This window comes from Hyperolius riggenbachi, chromosome 3, assembly GCF_040937935.1.
Source record: "Hyperolius riggenbachi isolate aHypRig1 chromosome 3, aHypRig1.pri, whole genome shotgun sequence".
Lineage (NCBI taxonomy): Eukaryota > Metazoa > Chordata > Amphibia > Anura > Hyperoliidae > Hyperolius > Hyperolius riggenbachi.
In genome coordinates, this window is record NC_090648.1 from 434,825,285 (window position 1) to 434,848,237 (window position 22,953).

The 22,953-nt window shown below is 46.1% G+C and overlaps 1 protein-coding gene across 1 annotated transcript in view; it reads left to right on the top strand.

Annotated features, from left to right (window-relative positions):
• The window catches only part of PKP2 (plakophilin 2), a 162,863-nt gene that overhangs the window by 57,643 nt on the left and 82,267 nt on the right, over positions 1–22,953 (top strand). The window contains exons 2-4 of the mRNA XM_068277652.1: positions 7,421–7,530; positions 14,930–15,645; positions 20,493–20,643. Coding sequence (XP_068133753.1) covers positions 7,421–7,530; positions 14,930–15,645; positions 20,493–20,643 — 977 coding nt within the window. The remainder of the gene's footprint in view (positions 1–7,420; positions 7,531–14,929; positions 15,646–20,492; positions 20,644–22,953) is intronic.

Here is a 22,953-nt window from a genome sequence, read left to right on the forward strand (position 1 = left end):
TTTTCTCCTCTTTCCAATGATATATAAACGGCTGCTCTATGCCTTTTAGTTTTTGATATTTTCACGATCGAAATCACGGCCACAGGACGACTTTTCTCCAAAGTTGGCAGCTCGATTCAGCACAATGCAATGAAATATAAGGAACCCAGGGGGATATAATTACAAACATCATGCTGGTAGGTGTGAGGATGTAATGAATTAGTTGTGGGTATGCTTAAAGGCATATCCACAGGCACTGCTTGGAGTCCCTTTAAGGGCTCTGCCGCTGACACAGGAGACCAGGGTTCGAATCTCAGCTCTGCCTGTTCAGTAAGCCAGCACCTATTCAGTAGGAGACCGTAGGCAAGTCTCTCTAACACTGCTACTGTCTATAGGGCGCGTCCTAGTGGCTGCAGCTCTGGCGCTTTGAGTCCACCAGGAGAAAAGCGCAATATAAATGTTATTTGTCTTGTCTTGTCAAATGATGCTGTGCGCTGCTGATTGTCTTCAGAGCCAGGCTCTCCTCCTAGGTCCCCCTCCTGCTACTGTGCGCTCTGCCGCTGCCCACTCCACCCTCCCTTCCCACAGAGAACCACAGCTGCAGCAAGAATGATAGCAGCAGATGGCAAACGCTCACTCACCTATCCATGATCCAAGCAATAGAGATCCCGTCATCTGAAACCCGTTTGTCTCTTCTACAGTGCAGCCGCTCGCTCTGAACTACCTGATTCTCAGATCAGACATGAAGTAGAAAGTTGTAATAGTAGTAGTAACAGAGCGGCAGCACTCTAGAGGAGACAGATGGGCCCTGGATGACAGGACCTCTATTGCTTAGATCGCAATAGGTGAATGTGATTCATCTGATGCTGTCATTCTCCCCCACTGCGGCTGCCTTCTCTGCTGGACTATCGTATTCACTGGGATAGAGGCTGCATGGTGGCTGTCTAGTTTGGGAGGAAATCGGTTGTTCGGTGGTGGGGGTGGTTATGTAATTCTGTCTGGGGAACAGCTTCCGGTTTGGCGGTGTCCAGAGCTTTCTGCTATTGCCAGGCTGGAGATGCAGGGGGAAAGTGCTGCTGCTGTGATATCTGGCGCCCTCTTCACAGGGGTGCCCCAGCCCCTGAGTGCAAATGTCCCAGCCATTCATCTCTCACTCTGATTTTGCCGCTGCTATTCCCTGCATTGTGCACCCACAGAGGAAAGCGTGCTGTTGCCCATAGCAACCAGTAGCTCGGCTGCCCCGGTGTGTGCGACATATTGCTGTGCAGCTGCATCTTCTGATTCTATTACGACATGATGGGGGGGCCCAAATCAGTTACTTTGCTTAGGGCCCCATTTAGCCTTAATCCGGCTCTGCATTGACCCTAAACAAATAAATATATGTGCATAAGAATAAGCCATACTTTATATTGCACAATCTCCCAAAAAGTAAAAACAGTGCCTGTACGCTCCAAGTAAGGAGGCCTCTTCCAGAAGCACATTGGGCCCGCGAGATGCATTAAGGCGCTCAGCGGTGGTTTTCTTTCCTTGTCCTCATTTTCCTCTCTGCACGTAAGTCCTCTTGATTTTCGCTATTTCCACCTGACACTGCTGAACTTTACTTATTCTTATACATTGTCTTCCATAGAGGGGAGTTTTCTCCCCCTCCTTACTTGGAGCGTACAGGCACTATTTTTACTTTTGGGAGTTTGCGCAATATGTATTGTATGGCTTATTTTTATGCACATATATTTATTTAGGGTCAATGACCTCTCTCTTTTGGACTTATGTACTGTGAATTTTCGTATCGTTGGCAAAGAAATTGTTATTTTTTCTGAAGTTTTGAGAACTGGATATTTTATACAATATATAATTATATTATTAATATGTTCATACCCCACTGCTTCACCGTTGGTGATTTTTTTTTGTAATTAAAGTTTTTTCCCAATAAAATTGTTACTTTTTTGATCATTTATGACTGGTCTCTGGTGCTGTTTACATTGGGCGTTTTTTTCACTGATCACAAAAGTCCCACATGCTGCATTTTATGTGCTGCATTCCTACTGGAAATGTTAAAGAATCCAAACTGTTCCAGATTTCAAAAATGGTTACAATCGTATCTCTGAAGAAAATCTGGTCAACCAGTAACAATCGATAATGGGATCATTTATGATGGATTAGGCCTGCCGCAGTTTAGTGCATTGGGCCAAGGACATTTATTCTGTAAAATCATTGTAGTAACTTACTCTGGAATTCTGTAGTGAACAGTTCTGTTGCCTTTATGATACACATTATGTGATATGATACTGAGTCACTGGTGTTGTGTGTCTGGGTGGCAGTGCTGTGACAATCCCCCAGGCGTGTCAATTGCTGATTGTTTAGGTTCAATTTTCAAACTTGAGTTTCCTCCCCAGTGAGTCACATGACCTATAATTTACAATGACGGCGGCTTGATATAAACGAGCAGAAACTACTAAGCTTCTGTTTGCCAAAGGCTGTACTGGCTGCATTCTTTTTTTTATTGTATTAGGTTGGCCAGTGGTTCTAGCAGCATAGCACTATAATAGTAATACATCATATAGTATCACCACTATTACATCATTTGAGTTGAACCAGAAAATATGGTACAACCACTAGCCTGCACCCAGTGGAGTAGCTAAGAAGTTTTGGGCCTCAGTGCAAGTTTTACATTAGGCCCCCCAAGCACTCTATATATAACAATTCATATGGCGCCACAAAACTGCCAAGGACATCCACAGTGTGAGAGGTGTAAGCAGAGGAGGGGAACGGTTTGTTACTGATAACCACTATTCAATGCATATACAGAAGTGACCATTACCGGCACAGGAACAATAAAGCGCTAATACTGGCTTTGAGAGAAGGCCCCCTGGGACCCCTCTGGCCCAAGGGCCCTGGTGAAGTCTCAAACTCTGCATCCTCTATTGCTATTCCACTGCCTGCAGCCTCACATATTTCAGTTGATCCAGAGGAAGGCGGAAAACCCTTAAAAGCTTTAAACAAATTAGCCCTAGAAGGGAAAAAAAATCCTTCCAGACTGCAGATGGCAATCAGGTAAAATTCCTGGATCAACACTGCTGGGAATTTCCTAGTAATTCTAGCCATGGATGTCCTTCAATGCAAGGAAAGCATCCAAGCCCCCTTTAGGTCCCTTTCGCACTAGCATTTAAAACCTGCGTTGCATTACCCTTTCTTATCACAAGGTACCGCGAATGCATTGAAAGTCAATGGAGCCTTTCACCATTAAAGAGAACCCGAGGTGGGTTTGAAAAATATTATCTGCATACAGAGGCTGGATCTGCCTATACAGCCCAGCCTCTGTTGCTATCCCAAACCCCCCTAAGGTCCCCCTGCACTCTGCAATCCCTCATAAATCACAGCCACGCTGCTGACAAACAGCTTGTCAGAGCTGGCTGTGTTTATCTCTATAGTGTCAGTCTGCTGCTCTCCCCGCCTCCTGCAGAACTCCAGTCCCCGCCTGCATCCCTTCCCTCCCTGCTGATTGGAGGGAAGGGACGGGGGCAGGGACCGGAGCTATGCAGGAGGCGGGGGAGCAGCTGAGACTGACACTACAGATGTAAACACAGCCTCACAGCACGGCTGTGATTTATGAGGGATTGCAGAGTGCAGGGGGGCCTTAGTGGGGTTTGGGATAGCAACAGAGGCTGGGCTGTATAGGCAGATCCAGCCTCTGTATGCAGATAACATTCTTTAAACACACCTCGGTTTCTCTTTAATGCGGTGCGATGCACCGGAAGCATCTTATCTGACGCAAGGTCTGCAGTGCTACTGCATGATCCGAGCCTACCGCATGAATCATGCAGCAATTCAAGTCAATGGGCGACACAGCAAGTGCCACGCGCGGACCAACGGGAATCTCAGTGACGTACTTCCTGCCCAGCAGTACATATGATACACAGTATAGCGGATTTTATTTTCCGCAACACATCAACAGCAGTTTATATATCTATCAAACCTGAGCTTAAGCATAGAAAATAAAAGTCTAAATGACATCTATACTTCTTGTGTGATAAATGTCACCTTTGGCTTTAGGTGTTTTGTCATTTTCAGCAGAGGGCTGCGGCCATTGTGTGTCAGGCAGGTAGTCGGTGATCTGGGTGATGACAGATGGGAGGGATTGGGACGGTGTGTTGACAGCAGAGGAGAAAGTGTAGAAACATTAAGAGGGGTGGGGGAGAGACAGTAAAGAGCCTTACCACAAACAGGGACTGCTAAATCAACAAGTCAATATTGTTGCAGGGATTATCAGCCATTATAGTTTCACGGCTCACAGGCAATGGAGGGAAGACATTTCAGCAATGCTGCAGCGCGAGCTCTGTGTGAGCACCTGCGAGTCGCCAGAGGATACACAGCTAGACGCACAGCCAGGCTTTGAAGAAATCCGACATTGGCTTATTCTGTGTCGCACACAGCTACAGTTCTGCCCATAAGTGATCATACCCCTGGCAAATTTTAACCTAAAGTTACTTTTATTCAACCAGCAAGTAATTATTTGACAGGAAATGACATAGGTGTCTCCCAAAAGTAATGTACAAGAGGCAAATGTACAAATGTACAAGAGGCATTATTGTAAAAAAAAAAAAAAAAAACATTTCTCAGCTTTTATTTTCATTTGAGCAAAAAATGTCCAGTCCAAAAGTATTCATACCCTTCACAAACTGTCACAGTCTGTTAGAAAATCCAAAGTTCTATACTGTTCCGAATAGTCCACGCTGTTCTAAAGCATCCTAGTTACCCTGGTTAATTGGGAACAGCTGTTTTAATCAACTCTACAGGTGAAAAACAGCAGCTCCCTGCAGTTGGTTTGTGGACAGTCATGACTAAGACAAAAGAAGTTCAGTAAGGACCTGCGTCTGTGCATTTGTGGCTGCTCACATGTCAGGAAAGGGCTACAAGGCCATTTCTAAATGTTTTCAAGTTCCAGTGGCTACAGTGCATAGTATTATTAAAAAAAACAAGATGTTCTGCATTGTGGAATATCTCAGGGTATGTGGTTCGGAAGCCAAAATTGACACCTGTGCTGTCCAGGATAGTGAGAGAGGTTAAAAAGAATCTAAGGATCACCACCAAGGCCATCCTGGTGAATCTGGGCTCTGCTGGTGGCAATGTCTCAAGGCAGACAATCCAACGGACACTGCACACTGCTGGGTTCCACGGATGCAGACCAAGGAGGATGCCACTTCTCCAGATAAGGCACACAAAAGCTGTCTTGGTCTTTGCAAATGCTTGTCATCTGGACAAAGAAGAAGACTTCTGGTTTTCTGTGTTATGGTCAGATGAAACAAAAATTGAATTGTTTGATCACAATGATGTTTCTTTTATTTGGCGTAAAACAGGAGAAGCCTTCAACCCAAAGAACACCTTTCCCATTCCCCACTGTCAAACATGGTGGTGGCAAATGCTTTGCGGTGTTTTTCAGCCAATGGACCAGGAAGCCTAATCACAGTAAAAAGCACCATGAAAAAAGAGCAATACGTGAGGATTCTCAACGACAACATCAGGCAGTCTGCAGAGAAACTTGGCCTTGGGCACCAGTGGACATTTCAGCATGACAATGACCCAAAACACACAGCAAAAGTGGTGAAGAAATAGTTAGCAGACGACAACATTAACATTTTGGAGTGGCCCAGCCAGAGTCCTGACTGAATCCAATTGAGAATCTGTGGAGGGAGCTAAAGATCAGGGTGATGGCAAGAAGACCCTCCAACCTGAAAGATTTGGAGCTCATTGCTAAATATGAATGGGCAAAAATTCATGTGGAGACATGCAAACAGCTGATCTGCAATTATAGGAAGCGTTTGATTGCTGTAATAGCTATTAAAGGCTTTTCTATTGATTATTGAGAAGGGTATGAATAATTTTGGACTGGACAATTTTTGCTCAAATGTAAATAAAAACTGAGAATTTCTTTTTACACAATAATGCCTCTTGTACATCGTCTTATTATCTTTTGGGAGACACCTATGTCATTTCCTGTCAAAAAAATGACTTGCTGGTTGAATAAAAGTAACTTTAACCCCCTTGCCGTTCCAATTATTGCGACAAGGGGGCAGCGCAGCACTTTTTTGTAAAAAAATTTTTTAAAGTATGTAGCTAGCCTAGCGCTAGCTACATGATAGCTGCTGAGCAGCGGCATCCCCCCACCCACTTTGATCGCCTCCGGCGATCTGCGCAAATAGGAAATCCCGTTCAGAACGGGATTTCCTGCATGGCTTCCCCTGTCACCATGGCGATGATCGCGATGACGTCACCGACGTCATGGACGTCATAGGGAGTCCCAGTCCACCCCTCAGCGCTGCCTGGCACTGATTGGCCAGGCTGCGCAAGGGGTCTGGGGGGGGGCAGCGCAGCACGACGATTAGCGGCGAATCGGTGGCGAGCAGCAGCGATCGAGTTATGCAAAGTGCTAGCTGCGTGCAATTAAAAAAAATTGTGAAAATCAGCCCAGCGGGGCCAGAGCAATCCTCCTGCGCAGGTTACCCCGAGCTCAGCTCGGGATAACCGGCAAGGAGGTTAAGTCAAAATTTGCCAGGGGTTTGAATAGTTATGGGCAGCACTGTATATTCTTCCCCTGAAATCCCAGGGCTGCTATCAGAAATGTCTTGGCCCTGTACTCGTAAAACCTACTGGCCCCCCTCACTCACAATCACAAAAAAATGCAATGTAAAAATCGGCCGAGGTTAACACAGCCACACTCACTGACAGTCTGTAAATTCTGTGACAGACATGCAGCAAGGACCCATGTACGTGGCATTTCCTCTCTGCTTTTTTACATTAGGTTAGCCTTGGGTACACTTTAGAAGGCAATACATATGGCAGCCTCCATATCGCTCTTTCTTCGGGTGTTCTTTAAGCCTGATCTGTGTTCAATAAACATGTGTAATTCAAATAGTGCATAATCCTGTCTACAAACAAACTCCTATTGTTGTCACTGGACTCGTCTATAGTTATGTACCACTACTGCATGCAAGTGAACAATGGGACCTGCTTACAACTCAGCTATGCTTGCCAACATTGATCACATGGCAGATCAGCTTGTACCAATCAGCCTTCAATGCAATGACAGCTCAGGTGCAACTATACGTCATATCTCTGTAGTTTTCCTGTCCAAATCTCAGGGCATCTCTGTAAAGCCCCAAATCTCAATGGTTTCTTTACAGCACACAGACACAGGCCACATCATCAGCATATTGGGGGTCTGCAAATGTCGGCTACTATTCTTATTTGGGTGGTTGGGGAGCAGATGTGCTTAATCCATGGGAAGTGTGGATATACTTTAATGACTGACTATCAGGCCACATGTTCGTACACCTGGCCTTTGAATAAATAATAGTACAAAATCAAAAAATTTAAATCTGAACTGGTCATGGCCATATTTATACAGGGAAGCACTGTAATGTTTATTTCTTGTTTTTCCCTACAGGGTCCATCCATCGCTCTGTCAGCACTCCTGATCAAGGCATCATCTATAGCACCATGTCCCAGAAAGACATCACCAGATCCCCGATAAAACACTATGATGGCATGATGAAGGTAGGTGAATAGCTACCAGTAAGAAATTGGTGAAACTATTCAATATGGATTCATGATCAGAATAACTCTCCAGGTCAGGTTACGGCACTCTTCCTGTTGGAGGGCTAACAATGGAGATTAGGACACTGCGGTCTTTCTGTTGGAATCATAACAGGTAAAGACTCTGTGGTCTTCCTATTGGGGTTAACTCTTCAGGTCAGGTCTCTGTTGTTCACCTATAGGTGGAGTAAATCTGCAGGTCAGGATTCTATGGACTTCCTATAGGTGAGATAACTCTTAAGGACATGTCTTTGTGGTCGTCTTATAGGTGAGGTTACTCTGCAGCTCAGGTCCTTGTGGTCTTTCAATAGGCAAGGTAACTCTGCAGGTCATGTCTCTTTGGTCCTCCTATAGGCAATGTATCTCTGCAGGTCAGGTCTCTGTGGTCTTCCAAAAGGAAAGGTAACTCTATAGGTCAGGTAATGTGTCTGTGGTCTTCCTATAGTCAAGGTAATACTGCAGGTCAGGACTCTGTGGTCTTCCTATAGGAAAGGTAACTCTGCAGGTCAGGTCTCTGTGGTCTTCCTATAGTCAAGGTAACTATGCAGGTCAGCACTCTGTGGTCTTACAATAGACAAGGTAACTCTGCAAGTGAGCTCTCTGTGGTCTTCCTATAGGTGGTGTTTCTTAACACATAGTAACCAAACATTCCTGAATTGATATACCTAGCCAGCAGTAAAGATATTGCCACCTGTGAAAAAAATTCAGAAAATTAAAACAGGGGGAGGAGAAATTTTTCAATAGGCAAGCACTGACTATTTTTAAAGTAATATTGTAAAAAAGAAGTAATTTTATTTATTACATTTCATAGTTAATAACATTCCTCCTTAACCTCTTGAGGACTGCAGGGCTAAACCCCCCAAGTGACCAGGACATTTTTAGTAAAAAAAGGCCACTGCAGTTTTAAGGCCAAGCCGCACAACACAACACACAAGTGATCCCCCCCTTCTCCCCTCCAACAGAGCTCTCTGTTGGTGGGGTCTGAACGCTCCCCCCATGTTTATTTATTTTTTTATAAATATTTCTGTTCGTGTTTTTTTTTTAAACCCTGTTCCTTTAAACCCCCTCCCTCCCTCCCCCCAGCCAGCCAATCATGGCGATCAGCTCTCATAGGCTTCACCCTATGAGAGCCGATCGCTCTCTTGTCCCCCATGGGGACAGCCGTGTCACACGGCTGTCCCCAGTGCAGCGCTGCTGCTGATCGCAGCGCTGCACTGTATAAATAGACGGCGCCGTCTACCAGTCGAGTGGCAATAGCCGCTCGGAGACTGAAGGCGGGGTGGAGCTCCGCCCCCCAAGCAGGAGATGCGCACGCAGCCTGCGTACGATTTCCTGCAAAGCAGAGCCCCAGGACTTTACGGCAATTGGCGTTAGGCGATCCTGGGGCTGCCGCCGCGGCCACGCCCATCGGCGTGACGCGGCCGGCAACTGGTTAAACAATTAACATTTGCATAACCACTGTTGTCTAAACTAAGTATAGATAAATCCTTGATGCTGCAACCACAATTTTTTGTTCAGTACCAGGGAGTCAACCAGTCCACACCCGTATTCACGGCCTAAAATCCAGGTCGAGACCCAGTCTTTTTCTATTCTGGACTGTTGTCTAAACTAAACCTTCGCAAACAAGGGCGTTTCTTAATTTTGCGCATGATGTAAGGATATAGCGAGTTAAGGTGCCCATACATCAGGCAACTGGGCAGCTGATTGACCATCCAATTAGATTATTATAATCAGATGAAAATCGGTGCCGCCAAGAGCATGCCCGATCGATGATGCAACTAAATTCGGGTCGAAATTGGTCGCATGTATCGATTGGACATGCTGCAAGATGTATGGCTGACATGCTCGATTGGGATTGCAGAGGTAACGGCTTGTGATATCAGAATAAACGCAAAATGCAACAGAACCCCAGCACTATCCCCCTAGTGTAAAATGTGCCCCGTGCAGTATACTTCACCTGTCGGTGTTTGCCCCTGGCTCTGCGCACCATCATTTGTGCACATACACGCGCCCCATATTTATTAGTACATTGCTAACTTATACAATTGACTAGTATGTGCACTGGGAGACATCTCAAGATCACTCCAACCTGAATTATCGCAAATTCTTTCTGTTTTAAGAAAGCAAACTTTTGTTTTTCTTAGCATTTTAATAAGGGGCTTTTTGAGGACCATTGTAGTCCCTTACACACTCCAATGAGTTCTGGGTCACAATGAGCTTGCTGGTTAGTCTGTACCTCTCGGTGTTACAAGCCCTACTCCATAGAGCCAAATTAATCCATGCCATGCACTGATGAGGATCAAACAATCCGAAACAGTCTGTATGCATGTTGGATTATTCTGGCTCTGTACAAATTAACAAGCTGACACTTCATTGCATTCCAGCGGTTCTGGAGGTGTGTTTAGCTTCTAAGGGTAGAATGGTTAATTTGCATATATTCAGCAGTGATGCACTGGGAGACATCTCAACTCAAGCTCACTCCAACCTGAATTATCGCAAATTCTTTCTGTTTAAAGAATGCAAACTTTTGGGGTTTTTTTTAGCATTTTAGTAAGGGGGCTTTTAGGAGCATTGTAGCCCCTCACACACTCCAATGAGTTCTGGTTTACCATGAGCTTGCTGGTTAGTCTGTACCACTGAATAAAATGAAAGCCTTAGCCGGTTGGGGTATTAGTCCATGCAAGGTTTTCAGAATCTCGTATGTCCTCCATTGTTCAACATCTTGCAAGTAGCTCAATAAATGAAGCTCTCTGATTGCAGAAACTATTGTCTGAAAAGGAAGTCCCCCAGCAGGCCATGGATCTTTCTCTTGTGAATGGGTAACCCCTTAGCTCAACGGACAGAAACTGAAGAGTAACAAATAAATAACATCTTCTAGGTGTTTATTTTTATCTGTAGAGGTGCATTTCAGGGCTAAAAACCAGCCAATCCAGAAAGCCTCCCTGGAGCCACATGTAACCCAACTCCAGCCCGAGACACTTCTAGATAGATGAGACATTTCACTGACCCTGGACAAAGGAACATTCCTTTCCTCTCAGAGGTTCAGGCGGGGAAATGAAGCACTTTGCCAGAGAGGCACCCCATGCCTCGTACACTCTGCTTTCACAACAAAAACAATGGCTTCATCACAACCTTTCCACCCGCATGTCACAGCCTGTGGAGACAAAAGAGGCATTAGCGTCATTTCATGCTGCTTGTAGTCAAATGTTTTGAAGGACAGCTCCAAGCATTTTATGGTTTTGGCTGGAGTAAAGTAGGGAAGTTTGTCTTTGCAGCGTAGGAGGCAGAGGCATAGCTAGGTTTTTCAGCGCCCGGAGACAAATACAGTTTTCGCACCTCCTGGGCACTCCTGTGGCACACAGGTAGCCTAATACGGGCGAGTATATTTTTTTTTGCCAAAAACTATTAGCAATAAGTGGACGCTGAACTAACTCAATAATAAATCTGTGAGGCCAAATGACATTTGTGGGGCCAAAAGACACATGTGGAGCATTGGATGATGGGCAAAAATAAGTGCACTGAAAGTAGGTACTTTATCAATGACGAGGAGAGGAGGGCTGCAGGGAGGCAGGGGGGAAATAAGGAGTGGGCAGAGAGCAGGATAGAGCAGAGGAAAATATCTGCAGCTTCTTTATTCTTTCAAAGGTGCTGCAAGGACTGGGTGGCATTGGGGGATGGTGTGGTCCAATCCAGCGCCCCCCAGATGCTGCGCCCAGGGACAGATGTTCCCCCTGCCCACCCATAGCTATGCCTCTGGTGGGAGGTAAACGGGACACCAAGAAAAAAATCACCCAAGTATTAAAGTATACAATCTTCTTGCAATGTTCCTGGAAGAAATCACACAAGCCAATGTGATACTGGCCAGTGGCCACAGCATAGCTTCCAACTGTCGCTTTTTTAGAGGGACAGTCCCTCTTTAGGAACCAAATCCCCATGTCCCTCTTTCTTACACATTTGTTCCTCTTTCAGGACTCAGCTCAGCTGAGCTCGGGGTAAGCCGCCGCGGAGGATTTCTCAGGCCCTGCTGGGCCGATTTTCATAATTCTTTTTTTAGAACACGCAGCAAGCACTTTGCTTGCTGCGTGTTCGGGTCGATCGCCACCGCTTGCCGCCGATGCGCCACTACCTGCCGCCTATGCGCCACTACCTGCCGCGATACAGGGCCCCCCCCGCATACCCCTTTCGCAGCCTGACCAACGCCGCCAGGCTGCGCAATGGGGTGGATCGGGACTCCCTGTGACATCACAACGTCGATGACGTCACTCCATTCGTCGCCATGGCGACAGCGGAAGCCCTGAAGGAAATCCCGTTTAGAACGGGATTTACGGATGGGCTTGATCGCCGGCGGCGATCGGAGGGGTGGGAGGGAGGCCGTAGGGAGGGGGGAAATCATGTCGCTTACGCTAGGCTAGCTACATGATAAAAAAAAAATTAGGCTTAAAAAACCTCCTGCGGTCGCGCAGCCGCAGAACAATTGACCGCCAGGAGGGTTAAATCACTGGCATAACTATAGCTCCTGCGAGGGCTTGGGGGCTCGGGAGCTCACAGGGGCCTATTCATGTTGGCGTGCGGGGTTGCTTCTCTATCCCCATGTGTCTCCCCTCTCCCCCTCCACATTCCATTTTAGCAATTGCAGAGCCGGCTGCAGCAGAAAGTGAATATTACCTGTTCCACCGCCGGGCACCAGGACCGCTCATCTCCTCTTCACTCATGCAGTGAGTATGCCATTAGAGTCCCTCTATAGGCTAACAGTGTGCGTCACATGACACTGGGAGCTGGAAGGATGCTACCGCTCACCACATGAGTGAAAAGGTGATGAGCGGTACAGGTAATATTCGCTTTGCAATTGCTATTATGGAGTGGGGGGGGGGCATCCAAAGGTTTCGCGCGGGGGGGGGGGGGGCATTTATATCTAGTTGCACCCTCGCTTTAAATTGATATATTTACCATTTTCATATGTTAATATGCTGGAAAATGCATATGTTAACCACTTAAGGACCCACCCTTTACCCCCCCTTAAGGACCAGCGCTGTTTGTTGTGATCTGTGCTGGGTGGGCTCTGCAGCCCCCAGCACAGATCAGGGTGCACGCAGAGCGATCAGATCGCCCCCCTTTTTTCCCCCCTATGGGGATGATGTGCAGGGGGGGTCTGATCGCTCCTGCTGGTGGCATGTTGCGGGGGGGGGGCACCTCAAAGCCCCCCTCCGTGGCGACATTCCCTCCCCCTCCCTCTCCTACCTGTCCCCCCAGTGATCCGGGCTGCACAGGACGCTATCCGTCCTGTGCAGCCAGTGACAGGATGTCCTCTGTCACATGGCGGCGATCCCCGGCCGCTGATTGGCCGGGGATCGCCGATCTGCCTTACGGCGCTGCTGCGCAGCAGCGCCGTACAATGTAAACAAAGCGGATTATTTCCGCTTGTGTTTACATTTAGCCTGCGAGCCGGCATCGGCGGCCCGCAGGCTATTCACGGAGCCCCCCGCCGTGAATTGACAGGAAGCAGCCGCTCGCGCGAGCGGCTGCTTCCTGATTAATCACCCTGCAGCTGGCGACGCAGAACTGCGTCGCTGGTCCTGCAGCTGCCACTTTGCCGACGCACGGTATAAGCGTGCGGTCGGCAAGTGGTTAATGTGAAGAAAGGACCTGTGTGGTTTGAATTATAAAACAACATATTTTTCATATTTTTATGGTATGCATGACTCTTAAATGTCCCTTTCCTATCTCAAAAAGTTGGGAGGTATTAAGTTGGGAGGTGTTAAGTTGGGAGGAATGCCACGGACTGTTATCTCAGCATGCCACATCCCTGCCATTATATGGAGGTGATTTAGGCACCATTATAAATGACTTTATGTCCTTGTGCAAGAAGGATGAGAAATAATAGGTCTCATGCGTGGGAGCTGGACTATAACTTCCAAAACATAATTGCGCTCAATTATTCACTAAGATATGTTCAGTAAAAAAATAATAGGTGGATAAAATACAACATTCTGTATTTTCCCAATTGACACATGTGGTAATACTGTAGTTTGGTAATGAAAAATATGGCTTCAGTTCAGTAAGACCTGTTCCATAAAAGTAGAAGTCTAACCAGCTGTGGATTAGGTCTGGGCAGCAAGTAGTGTTCTGCTATGGTTATGTTCTCTCACTTCTGGCCACAGTTGTGCTGATTCTTCAGGTGGTCTGCTGATGAGCTGTTCCTTTCCAAGAGCTTCTTGTGACAGCTTACAAGAGTAAAAGGCCTCTCCAGCATCTTTTTAGATAATATTTTTTTACTTTCTGGTTTCTGCTGTCCTGCCCGGCAGTATATCGGCACCAATGGCTCCTTTCCCTGTCTAGTTTACCGAATGGCTGTTTATTAGTTATCAACAGCTCCAGGCTGGAGATAACACACCAAACCTCTCACTTGTTTTACCAAATGCTCTAATTTTGTGAAATGACGTTTATTGAAGTATTTACCGCACAAGTCAGTAATTTACCTTGCTGGTCAGTAATTTTACTTTTCCATGGTAACAGACTTAGTGAATTGACATTTAACAAACGTTGATAAAATCAGCCGTTTTCTGCATAACCAAATGAGCCCAATGTCTTCAGTTCTAATGATGTGAAGGAGGTACTCACACACTTACAGTATATGCATCATTTTACTCCAGCCAACAGTACAGGTAATTTAAACAGATTATACAAATGTTATTCTCTAAAACCTTGTCCACACACTAATGGTTCTCGGCTGAGGTAGCAAGTCAGGGCCACTTCTGCTGAGAATCTACGTGTGTGGCACCCAACTTTCCATGATGTGCTGCCGAGAGATCCAGAATGGCAAATAATCTCAGCCAAAGGCATTGCTCTCCTCTTTAACCCTCCCACCTGTTGTGTGCTTTGCGTGGTTCCTCCATCCTGCTCCATATGAACAGTATGCAGAAAGTTTAATTTATCGTTGCGAAAAGTTTTATTTCAAGATATCCAGACTTGAAGTGTGAGAAGATATTTTTGCCTGCCTAAAGCCTCGTACACATGCAAGAGGGTTCTTGGCTGAGGCAGCCTGTTAGGGTTTCCTCTGCCGAGTGTCCAGGGTGTGTACCCCAATCATCTTGTCTGAGCACAGGCCAAAACCATTTTTCTTCTCCTTACTCCTCCCACGTCATCATGACTTCTCCCCCCTCCATAGCAACAGAACATGTCACTAGCTTATAGGCTAGCAACGCATCTGTACAGAGTTCATTGTGCCTAGCAGAAATTACACCAAGTAGACTGGTATTACAATCTTGCAATATTGTCATCCTACTTACCTAATATGATAGAGAATATATTGTGATACTGACCAAATTTTTTTATCAGACTTGTTTGTCCTTTTGTTTTACAGGAGTATTCATCATCTGTCTATGAGAATGGATGGGGTGGAGGCTACTCGCAGCAGAATCAGCGAAGGCAAGAGAATGGTTATGCTGGAGGCGGATACGCAACATACAGTCAGTGGGGTACAGAAAGAGAGTTTGGCCAAAGGAAACCTTACGCCAGGAAGGAGATCTCTCCAGAACGAGATGCTGGAATGGGAACATATGACCAGAGAAGGGCAACCGCAATGAGTTTGAGATACCCAGAGCAAAGGCAATACAACGTCTCCACCGCCCATTACTCTCGCTCAGAATTTGGCACTGCAGCTAGAGCACGGCAGAGCACCGTAAAAAGGTCCAACATGTCTGACCAAGACTCTGTGTTCATGCAGAGCGTTCCTACCAGTCCAGTGAGACCCACGTACCAGCAGAGGCACAGCCGAAGTTTGAACAACCTTCTTGACAAGGAGAACTACCAGACTGCACATGTGGCTGGAGCTGGCCAAGTCAAGGCTGTAATCGTACCTCAGCAGATGTCCAACAGATCCACAGCCCACAGGAGTGGCTACCAACAAACCACCTACAGGACCATGACTACCGGAAGGGAGTATTCTGGAGTTAATGGCATTGATGTGGGTGGCAAAAGAGCCACCATGACAGCTGCAACAGCTTCTGCTGCAGCAGCTGCTGGAAGTGCAAATATGCAGAGTCAAGTTGATGGTGTTCGCGTGGAAGGTCAAGTTGTGTAAGTTGATTCTTGAGAGTGATTTTATCAAGCAAAGTCTAGACTATAATCATGACCATTATATTTTAAAGTATAATAGGCACTGTGTTAGGTCTTTTCAAATATGGAAGTATTAGTCTTTAGCCAGTGGCGTAACTTAGGAGTTTGGGGCCCCAGTGCGAGTTTTTCATGGGGCCCCAAGCACTCTATTTATATAGAGCCCTAAAACCTACCAAGGATAGCTGCAGTGTCAGAGAGGTGTAATCAGAGTAAGAAAATAGCTTGTTAAGGATTACCACTATGTTATGCACATATAGAGGTGTTCGTTACCAACATAACACCAATAAAAAGCTAATAAGATGGATGAAGGAGAGCCCCTAGTGGACCCCTCTGGTCCAGGGGCCCCAATGCAGTTGCAGCCTCTGTATCCCCTATTGCTACGCCACTGTCTTTAGCAGCTCCAAATTTAGAGCCCAAGTCCAGATAGAAACAGGCATTTCTGAGTCTGCTCTAGGCATGGGTGCTTTGCTGATGTTAACCTGTTACCATAGCAGTGCTGGCAGATTGGAGAGTTGGTGAGTTACTGTATATGCTCAAGTCTAGAAATGTAGGTCTGACTCACTAAATTAAAGTATAGGAGTTGACTTGAACAAGATTTGGACCTAAATTTCTGACTCATAGCCGAGGGGGCAGGGAGCGCATCTCTACAGTTGCAGAGCGAAATGCAGCAGCCAGCATGCTTTATAACCCCCTCCCACCATCACTTTTTGCTTGGAAAAGCACTACTTTGTTTAGCTTACTTTTGATATGAGAAGGTTTTAGAGGCAGCAATGGCTGTAACACCGAGCACACTGAATAATGGGCGTACTATTAGTGACATTCCCATTTGTACTAATTTACCCAGTGGTAAGTGACACTTTCTTGATATAGGAAATGCCAAAAAAAACATGTCTGAAAGTCCTGGCCACAACAATTAAAAAGAAAATGGGCAGGGGGAAAAATACTGGACCACAGTGGTTACTAAAGATATAATTGTGGTACCTGGAGACCTTAGGGAGAAATTGGTGGATTTAAGGGTCAGGAGGGGTTAATGACTGTAATACTTTATACCGTGCATTTACCCCTCCTGGTCCCCAAGTGCAGCTGCTAAGTCCACTCCCCAAGTTAAGCCATTAACTTTGCTGGGTAGACTGATACTTGAGTCAATAGCTTCCAGCTTAAGAGGGTCAAAATCTGGGGTTGACTTATACATGAGGTCAACTTATATTCAAGGATGTAGGTCTGAGAGGTTGAACCTTTATTTGCTACACATAGAGACACTGCAGGGAATTCACACCAGTTTTTCTCTGATTTCTCCACTGTGCGGGAATTTCTTCCTCCAGTTTTCATGTCTGCAGTTCTGCTGTATATGCAAATGCACATACGGTAGGTACATGTGAGCAGCAGGCTTCCTCTGATGTCACCAGGAGCGCACGGCGCAGGCACAGACATTCCAGAAGTGAACTGGAGGCGGGGCCCGAGCATTGGTGAGTGGCTGTAGGGGCACAGGATGTCTGCGGGGGACCATTAGAAGCCCCGGGTAAGTTCAACTCATTTTCCCCCGACCCCCTACAGTATCCCTTTAAGATTTTTGATAAACGTTGTAGGATCTACTGAAAACAATTATGTAAAAACAAAAACAAAACAAAAAACATGATTTTGGATTTCAGCCTAGTCACACCACAAACAGTACCATCCCATTTATGATAGCGGTTACACTGCGAGAAATTCATGCTCTTATAATGGTGTCTACTGCTTGTCTATTGCTTGTCCTAATATTGATCAGTAGCACAGTTACTGACATAAACCATTCAGTGTACACTGTAAAGCATTGCACAAAATATATGTGGTTAAAGTTGCAGTAAAAATGCAATGTACTTGCATTGCTAATTCTACCCACACCCCATACAGACATACAGACATGCCAACCCCGGTAAGTGCAGTATAAGCATCTACTGTGTGCTCTGTTCTGTTTGTGTCTGCGGACCTGAACTCAGAACTTCTGCTCTAAAAACCATGAGCAACAGTATAATAAGGTTGAAATAAAAACATTTCTTTGTTACTGCTTACAGGACTCCTGCAATAAATCAGTATGTCTATTTTCTGCTTTCATGGAAGCACACAAAGGGTTAACCTGCTGTGTTTACATATTGGTTGTGTGAGGCAAACAAAGGGTTAGCCTCCTGTGTGTATATATTAGCTTATACTGACGAGGTACTGCCTCTGCCTGTGAAGCATTAGGTCATGAGTTTGACTCTCGGGTCAGTAAAAAAAATACACTTGCGATTACTTACCGATGAGGGGGGATTAGACGGGCTCTTCTCTCTAAAAACACACAGGGTGCATTCCTCTCTGTTTTACTTGTGTTCTGTGCAAGAGTTCAGGTCCACTTTAAATAAATGTAGTTTAAAACTGTTCTCAATTATTCTACAGCTCTAAATTAACGTTCTACACTCATTGTTATCCTACTACTTAGTTTCTGATCTTCAGATCCTGAGAATATTTTTATAAAATAGGGTATGTAATGGTAGTGGCTGGCTGTCCTGCTGCGAGTATGCCTCTAATACTTTAAGCCATATACCCAGGGACGGATTTCTGGCAAGGCCACATAGGCCATGGCCTAGGGCACCTGAAGTTTAGGGGCGGCTCAGTGAGGGGCAGGAAAGCTGTTCTATGCAGTCATCCCTATCTACAAGAACAGCTTTAACCTTTATACTCTCTGTCCTGTACTTGTGCCGTCCCTGCAAGACCTGTAAGCTCTATCCTGCAGGTATACATCAGCCTAACTCTCATGGTGACACAATGGGTCCATCATTAAAAAGACTCCGTAACAAAAATTGCATCCTGTTTTTTATCATCCTACAAGTTCCAAAAGCTATTCTAATGTGTTCTGGCTTACTGCAACACTTTCTGCTATCACAGTCTCTGTAATAAATCAATGTATCTTTCCCCTGTCAGACTTGTCGGCCAGTGTCTGGAAGGCTGCCAAGTTCTTCAGTGTTGTGGTTCTGCTATGAACTCCCCCTTTCAGGCCCCTCTCTGCACACTGCCTGTGTGATATTTAGGTTAGTGCAGCTTCTCTCTGCTCTCGTATCTTTTACAAGCTGGATAAAGTGTCCTCTGAGCTGGCTGGGCTTTCACATACTGAGGAAATTCAGACATGGGCAAAGCTGTTTGCAGGAAGAAACAAGCAGCCTGAAACTTCAGTGCATGAGAGCAGAAGGGGGAAAGAAACACACAAATGATCTCTTGAGATTCAAAAGGAAGGCTGTATACAGCCTGCTTGTGTATGGATGTATTTTCTATGTGTGGACATACTGTACATCAACCTACTTCCTGTTTTTGTGGCCATTTTGTTTGTTTATAAACAAACTTTTTAAAACTGTTTTTAACCACTTTTAATGCGTCGGGGAGCGGCGAAATTGTGACAGAGGGTAATAGGAGATGTCCCCTAACACACTGGTATGTTTACTTTTGTGCGATTTTAACAATACAGATTCTCTTTAAGGAGATGGCAAGCATAACATAAAATTTCAAAACATAACTTCTAATCTTTACACGTATTACTAAAATAGCTATTTTCTGTGACATCAATGATGGAAAGTAAGGCGAATTCTCATTGGGGCACACAGAGATAACAACCATACAGATGGTATAGTTGGCCTTGGGCGGTAAAAAGTACAAATCCGGCCCTGCATATACCCTGAACAAGCAAGCAGATCAGATGATTTCCCACATGCTTGTTTCAGGGATGTGAATCAGACACTGCTGATGAATTGAAGAACAGCCGTACACCAGGCAACTGGTATTGTCCATAGACAACATCCCAACAGGACATCTGTGAGTAAGGTCCCTGCTTGTGCAGTAGATGAAAGACCTTGTACATGGAGGAACAAAAGCCATGCAGGAGCGTGTCCTTTATATTAGGGATGCATGGACCTTACTTGCACATGCCCAGTCCGGATGTACGCATCCATGGCGGGGAGTGTGGGCAAAAGATAAAGAGGAATCCATCGCTGGAAAGGTGGGATCAAAGCCTCAGGACCATCTACAGCAGGGGTGTCAAACTCAAATACAAGTGGGCTGAAATTGAACAGTGGGACCTAGTTGCAGGCCAACCTCCATGTCTACTGGCCACCTTCTTCCCTATAAAGTTCCCTGGTGTCTAATGGCTCCACTCCAGCCCCTATACAGTTCCCTGGTGTCTAGTGGTCCTCCTCCCTCTCCTATACAGTTCCCTGGTGTCTAGTGGTCCTCCTCCCTCTCCTATACAGTTCCCTGGTGTCTAGAGGCCCCCACCCTGCCCTATACAGTTTGCTGGTGTTTAGTGCTTTCCCCCTCCCTTCCCTTGGTGATCTAGGGCTTCACCTCCAATATAGCTTCCCTGGTGGTCTAGAGAGGGCCAAACATTTATTTTGTTTGCTTCAGAATTGCTTTAAAGTGGACCTGTACCCCTGCACAGGACAGAAGGTAGTCAGAAAGAAATGCACACGGCATGTATTTAAAGAGTTTAGTCTGCCTAATTCCCCCTCATCTGTGACTAATCCCAACTGTAATTTGAGCTCTCGGCTGTGCCAGCTCAGGACATGGGATGTTAACCCAATGTCTACTTCCATGAAAGCAGGAAATCGACACACTGCAGATGTGTTGCAGGATTTGTATCAGTTGTAACAAAGAAATGTTTTTCTTCAAATGTTATTATGATGTTGCTTATCTTTAGCACAGTTGAAGTTCTGAGTTCAGGTCTGCTTAAAGTATACATACTCTGACACTTAAATTGCGGCACATCTGCCCTCTTCTCATGGGCTTGTTCTGTCTCTCTCCTTCAGGAATACGGCTGTGAACATGTCAGAAGTAGAAATGACACTGGAGCGGGCGATCAGCATACTGAAGACTGACAGCTCCTCTGCATATTGGCAAGCTGCAGCCGCTAGCTTCATTCAGCATGAATGTTTCCAGAAGGTGGAGGCCAGGAAGCGGGTAAGTCAGAAACCAGCTTTATATTATTGAACATATGAACAAAGTGCTTTACAGTTATTGTGATCCTAGTCCACTGGAAATATGTGTTTGGTGGTTTCAGTGCAGGATTGGGCTTCTTCCTTGTGCCATTACTTGGGGGTCTTATCTAAGGTTGCCTATACACTACGACATTCCTCAGGATATTCGATTACGGTGATTAAATCTGGCATAGATTGAAGCCCCAACATGCCGCTCCATCAGCATGTCACCATTGTGTTACCGGTTATGCAGGGGTGAGGCAATATCTATGCAGGGGGGCCTAGAGGCAGTGACATGCCCCCCCCCCCCCTCCACACACACACACACTAATGCTGCTTTTCCCGGGACCCTATGCATTGAAGTTCTCTGACACCAGGGCCGGTCTGAGGCAGAGGCAAGAGAGGCTCCAGCCTTAGGGCGCAGTGTTGGAGGGGGTGCACAACTCACTTAGCTATCATTTCCCTATTGTGTTTGAAGCAGAAATAAATAAGAAAAGGGGATACATGGCAGTGACTGCAAGCCAGATAACTAGAGATCAAGGTATTGCAGGCCCTGGGGCACCTCTTAGTCTTTGGTGTCTCAGCCTCGGGAGCTGGAGGACCTTCTCCTGGCTCTGTCTGTGACACTCACCTCTCCACTGCCACGCTCCTTCCTCTGTGTTGCGGCCATCTCCCAGTGCCTGTAATGACCCCATTAACCGGCAGGCAGTGTACGTGTGTGCATACATGCCACTGGGTTACTACCGGAGATGACAGCAGCTGAAATGGCAAGATCATCAGTAATGTATGAAAAACCATGTCCAGCACCGATATATATTTATTTTTTTCTAGCAAAAAGGCATTTTCCCCATATGCCTCAGTAACGCGGGCACTAATTTAGCTGCCGTCCCTCTCCCCATCTTGACAGACAATCAGAGCTTAGCAGAGGGAATGTGATTTCGATAGGAGGGCTGGAATTTCACACAAAGGCTAAAATTCTTGAAGCAGAACTTCATCCTCAAAGGGCAGGACTGCAGCCTCTTAATCTCCTCTGGAATTCAGAGTCTGGTTCTGAAATTCATCTCAGATGGACCCAGAATGCCGCATTTGATTTGTTTCAGCTGGATGAGGGACATGGCATGGGGAGAATATCAGGGGGTTTAGCAGGCAGGGCCGACGCTACCATATGGGCACCTAGGTAATTGCCACAGGGCCCTAAGCTGGCTAACCCCCCCCCCCCCCCCCCCCAGGTTAACCTCAACATGTGTGGTCCCCGGGGCTCCTAGTCTCCACCAGAGTAGAAACTCACCTGTACTGGCAGGTGGACGCCTCTGCCAATCCGTGGAACCACATTCCCCATCTTTATCCACTGCTGATAATCAAAACTGCGGCAGTGAAAAATACTTCATGGTAGGACATTCACTTCCAAAGAAACCAAAAAAAGCAAAAAAGAATTCCAACTCAGTTATATAATAAACGTATCAAAATGTATTAATTCCAAAACTTCAATCATAAAAATATTAAAATTACATGGGATGGCCACCCTGTACCGACACTTCCGCTCAGATCTCCACACCACACCACACTACACAGACACACACCGGCATCTAACCCTAATTGCAAAGATACTGTGTATGATAGTATAACTAGTTGCGTGCAGAGGGCAAGTGATTCCCATAAACAGGGGGGACTAGCGAAAAACTGAGTCCAGTAGACAAAGTCCAGCAGTGCTGGTGCAAGCTTTGTATATTAGTATAGCAGGGTATGCAGCATATAGATCAATCCTCAAAGCACAGCAAAGCAGAGCAGAGAAGCAAGCATAGATGACATATCACTTGAAAAAGCATCAAAGTTTGACTGCCAAGATACCTCCTCAGCACAGCCCGTTCAGATACAATGCATCAAGCTCCATGTCACCAGGAGTACAATATGAAGAGTCATCTCACCATGACATCACAGATATGAGGAATAGTTCATCTCACCATGTCCTTGGATGTCGGCAGTGTGGCATGCTATGCTTACTGGCAATATGTGATGTTCCGTCCACAGAATGGAGATGCAGATCCTGCGTTTAGAGCTTGCAGACAGCCATGGACAGCCCTATACGGACGAGCAGATGCAATCAGCACTATAGCCGTTCCGTGAGTCTGACAGGGTGGCTGGTGGAGGCTGTGGGCTGGAGCCTCAGCGTGATCCCAGGGCAGGGGTCGGGTCGGCGTGGCGTCCCATGCGGCAGGCGGACAGTTTCCCCGACGTTTCGACGGACTTCCGGCTTTCTCAAGGGGCGTGTTATCCACTGCTGGTCGGGAGCACA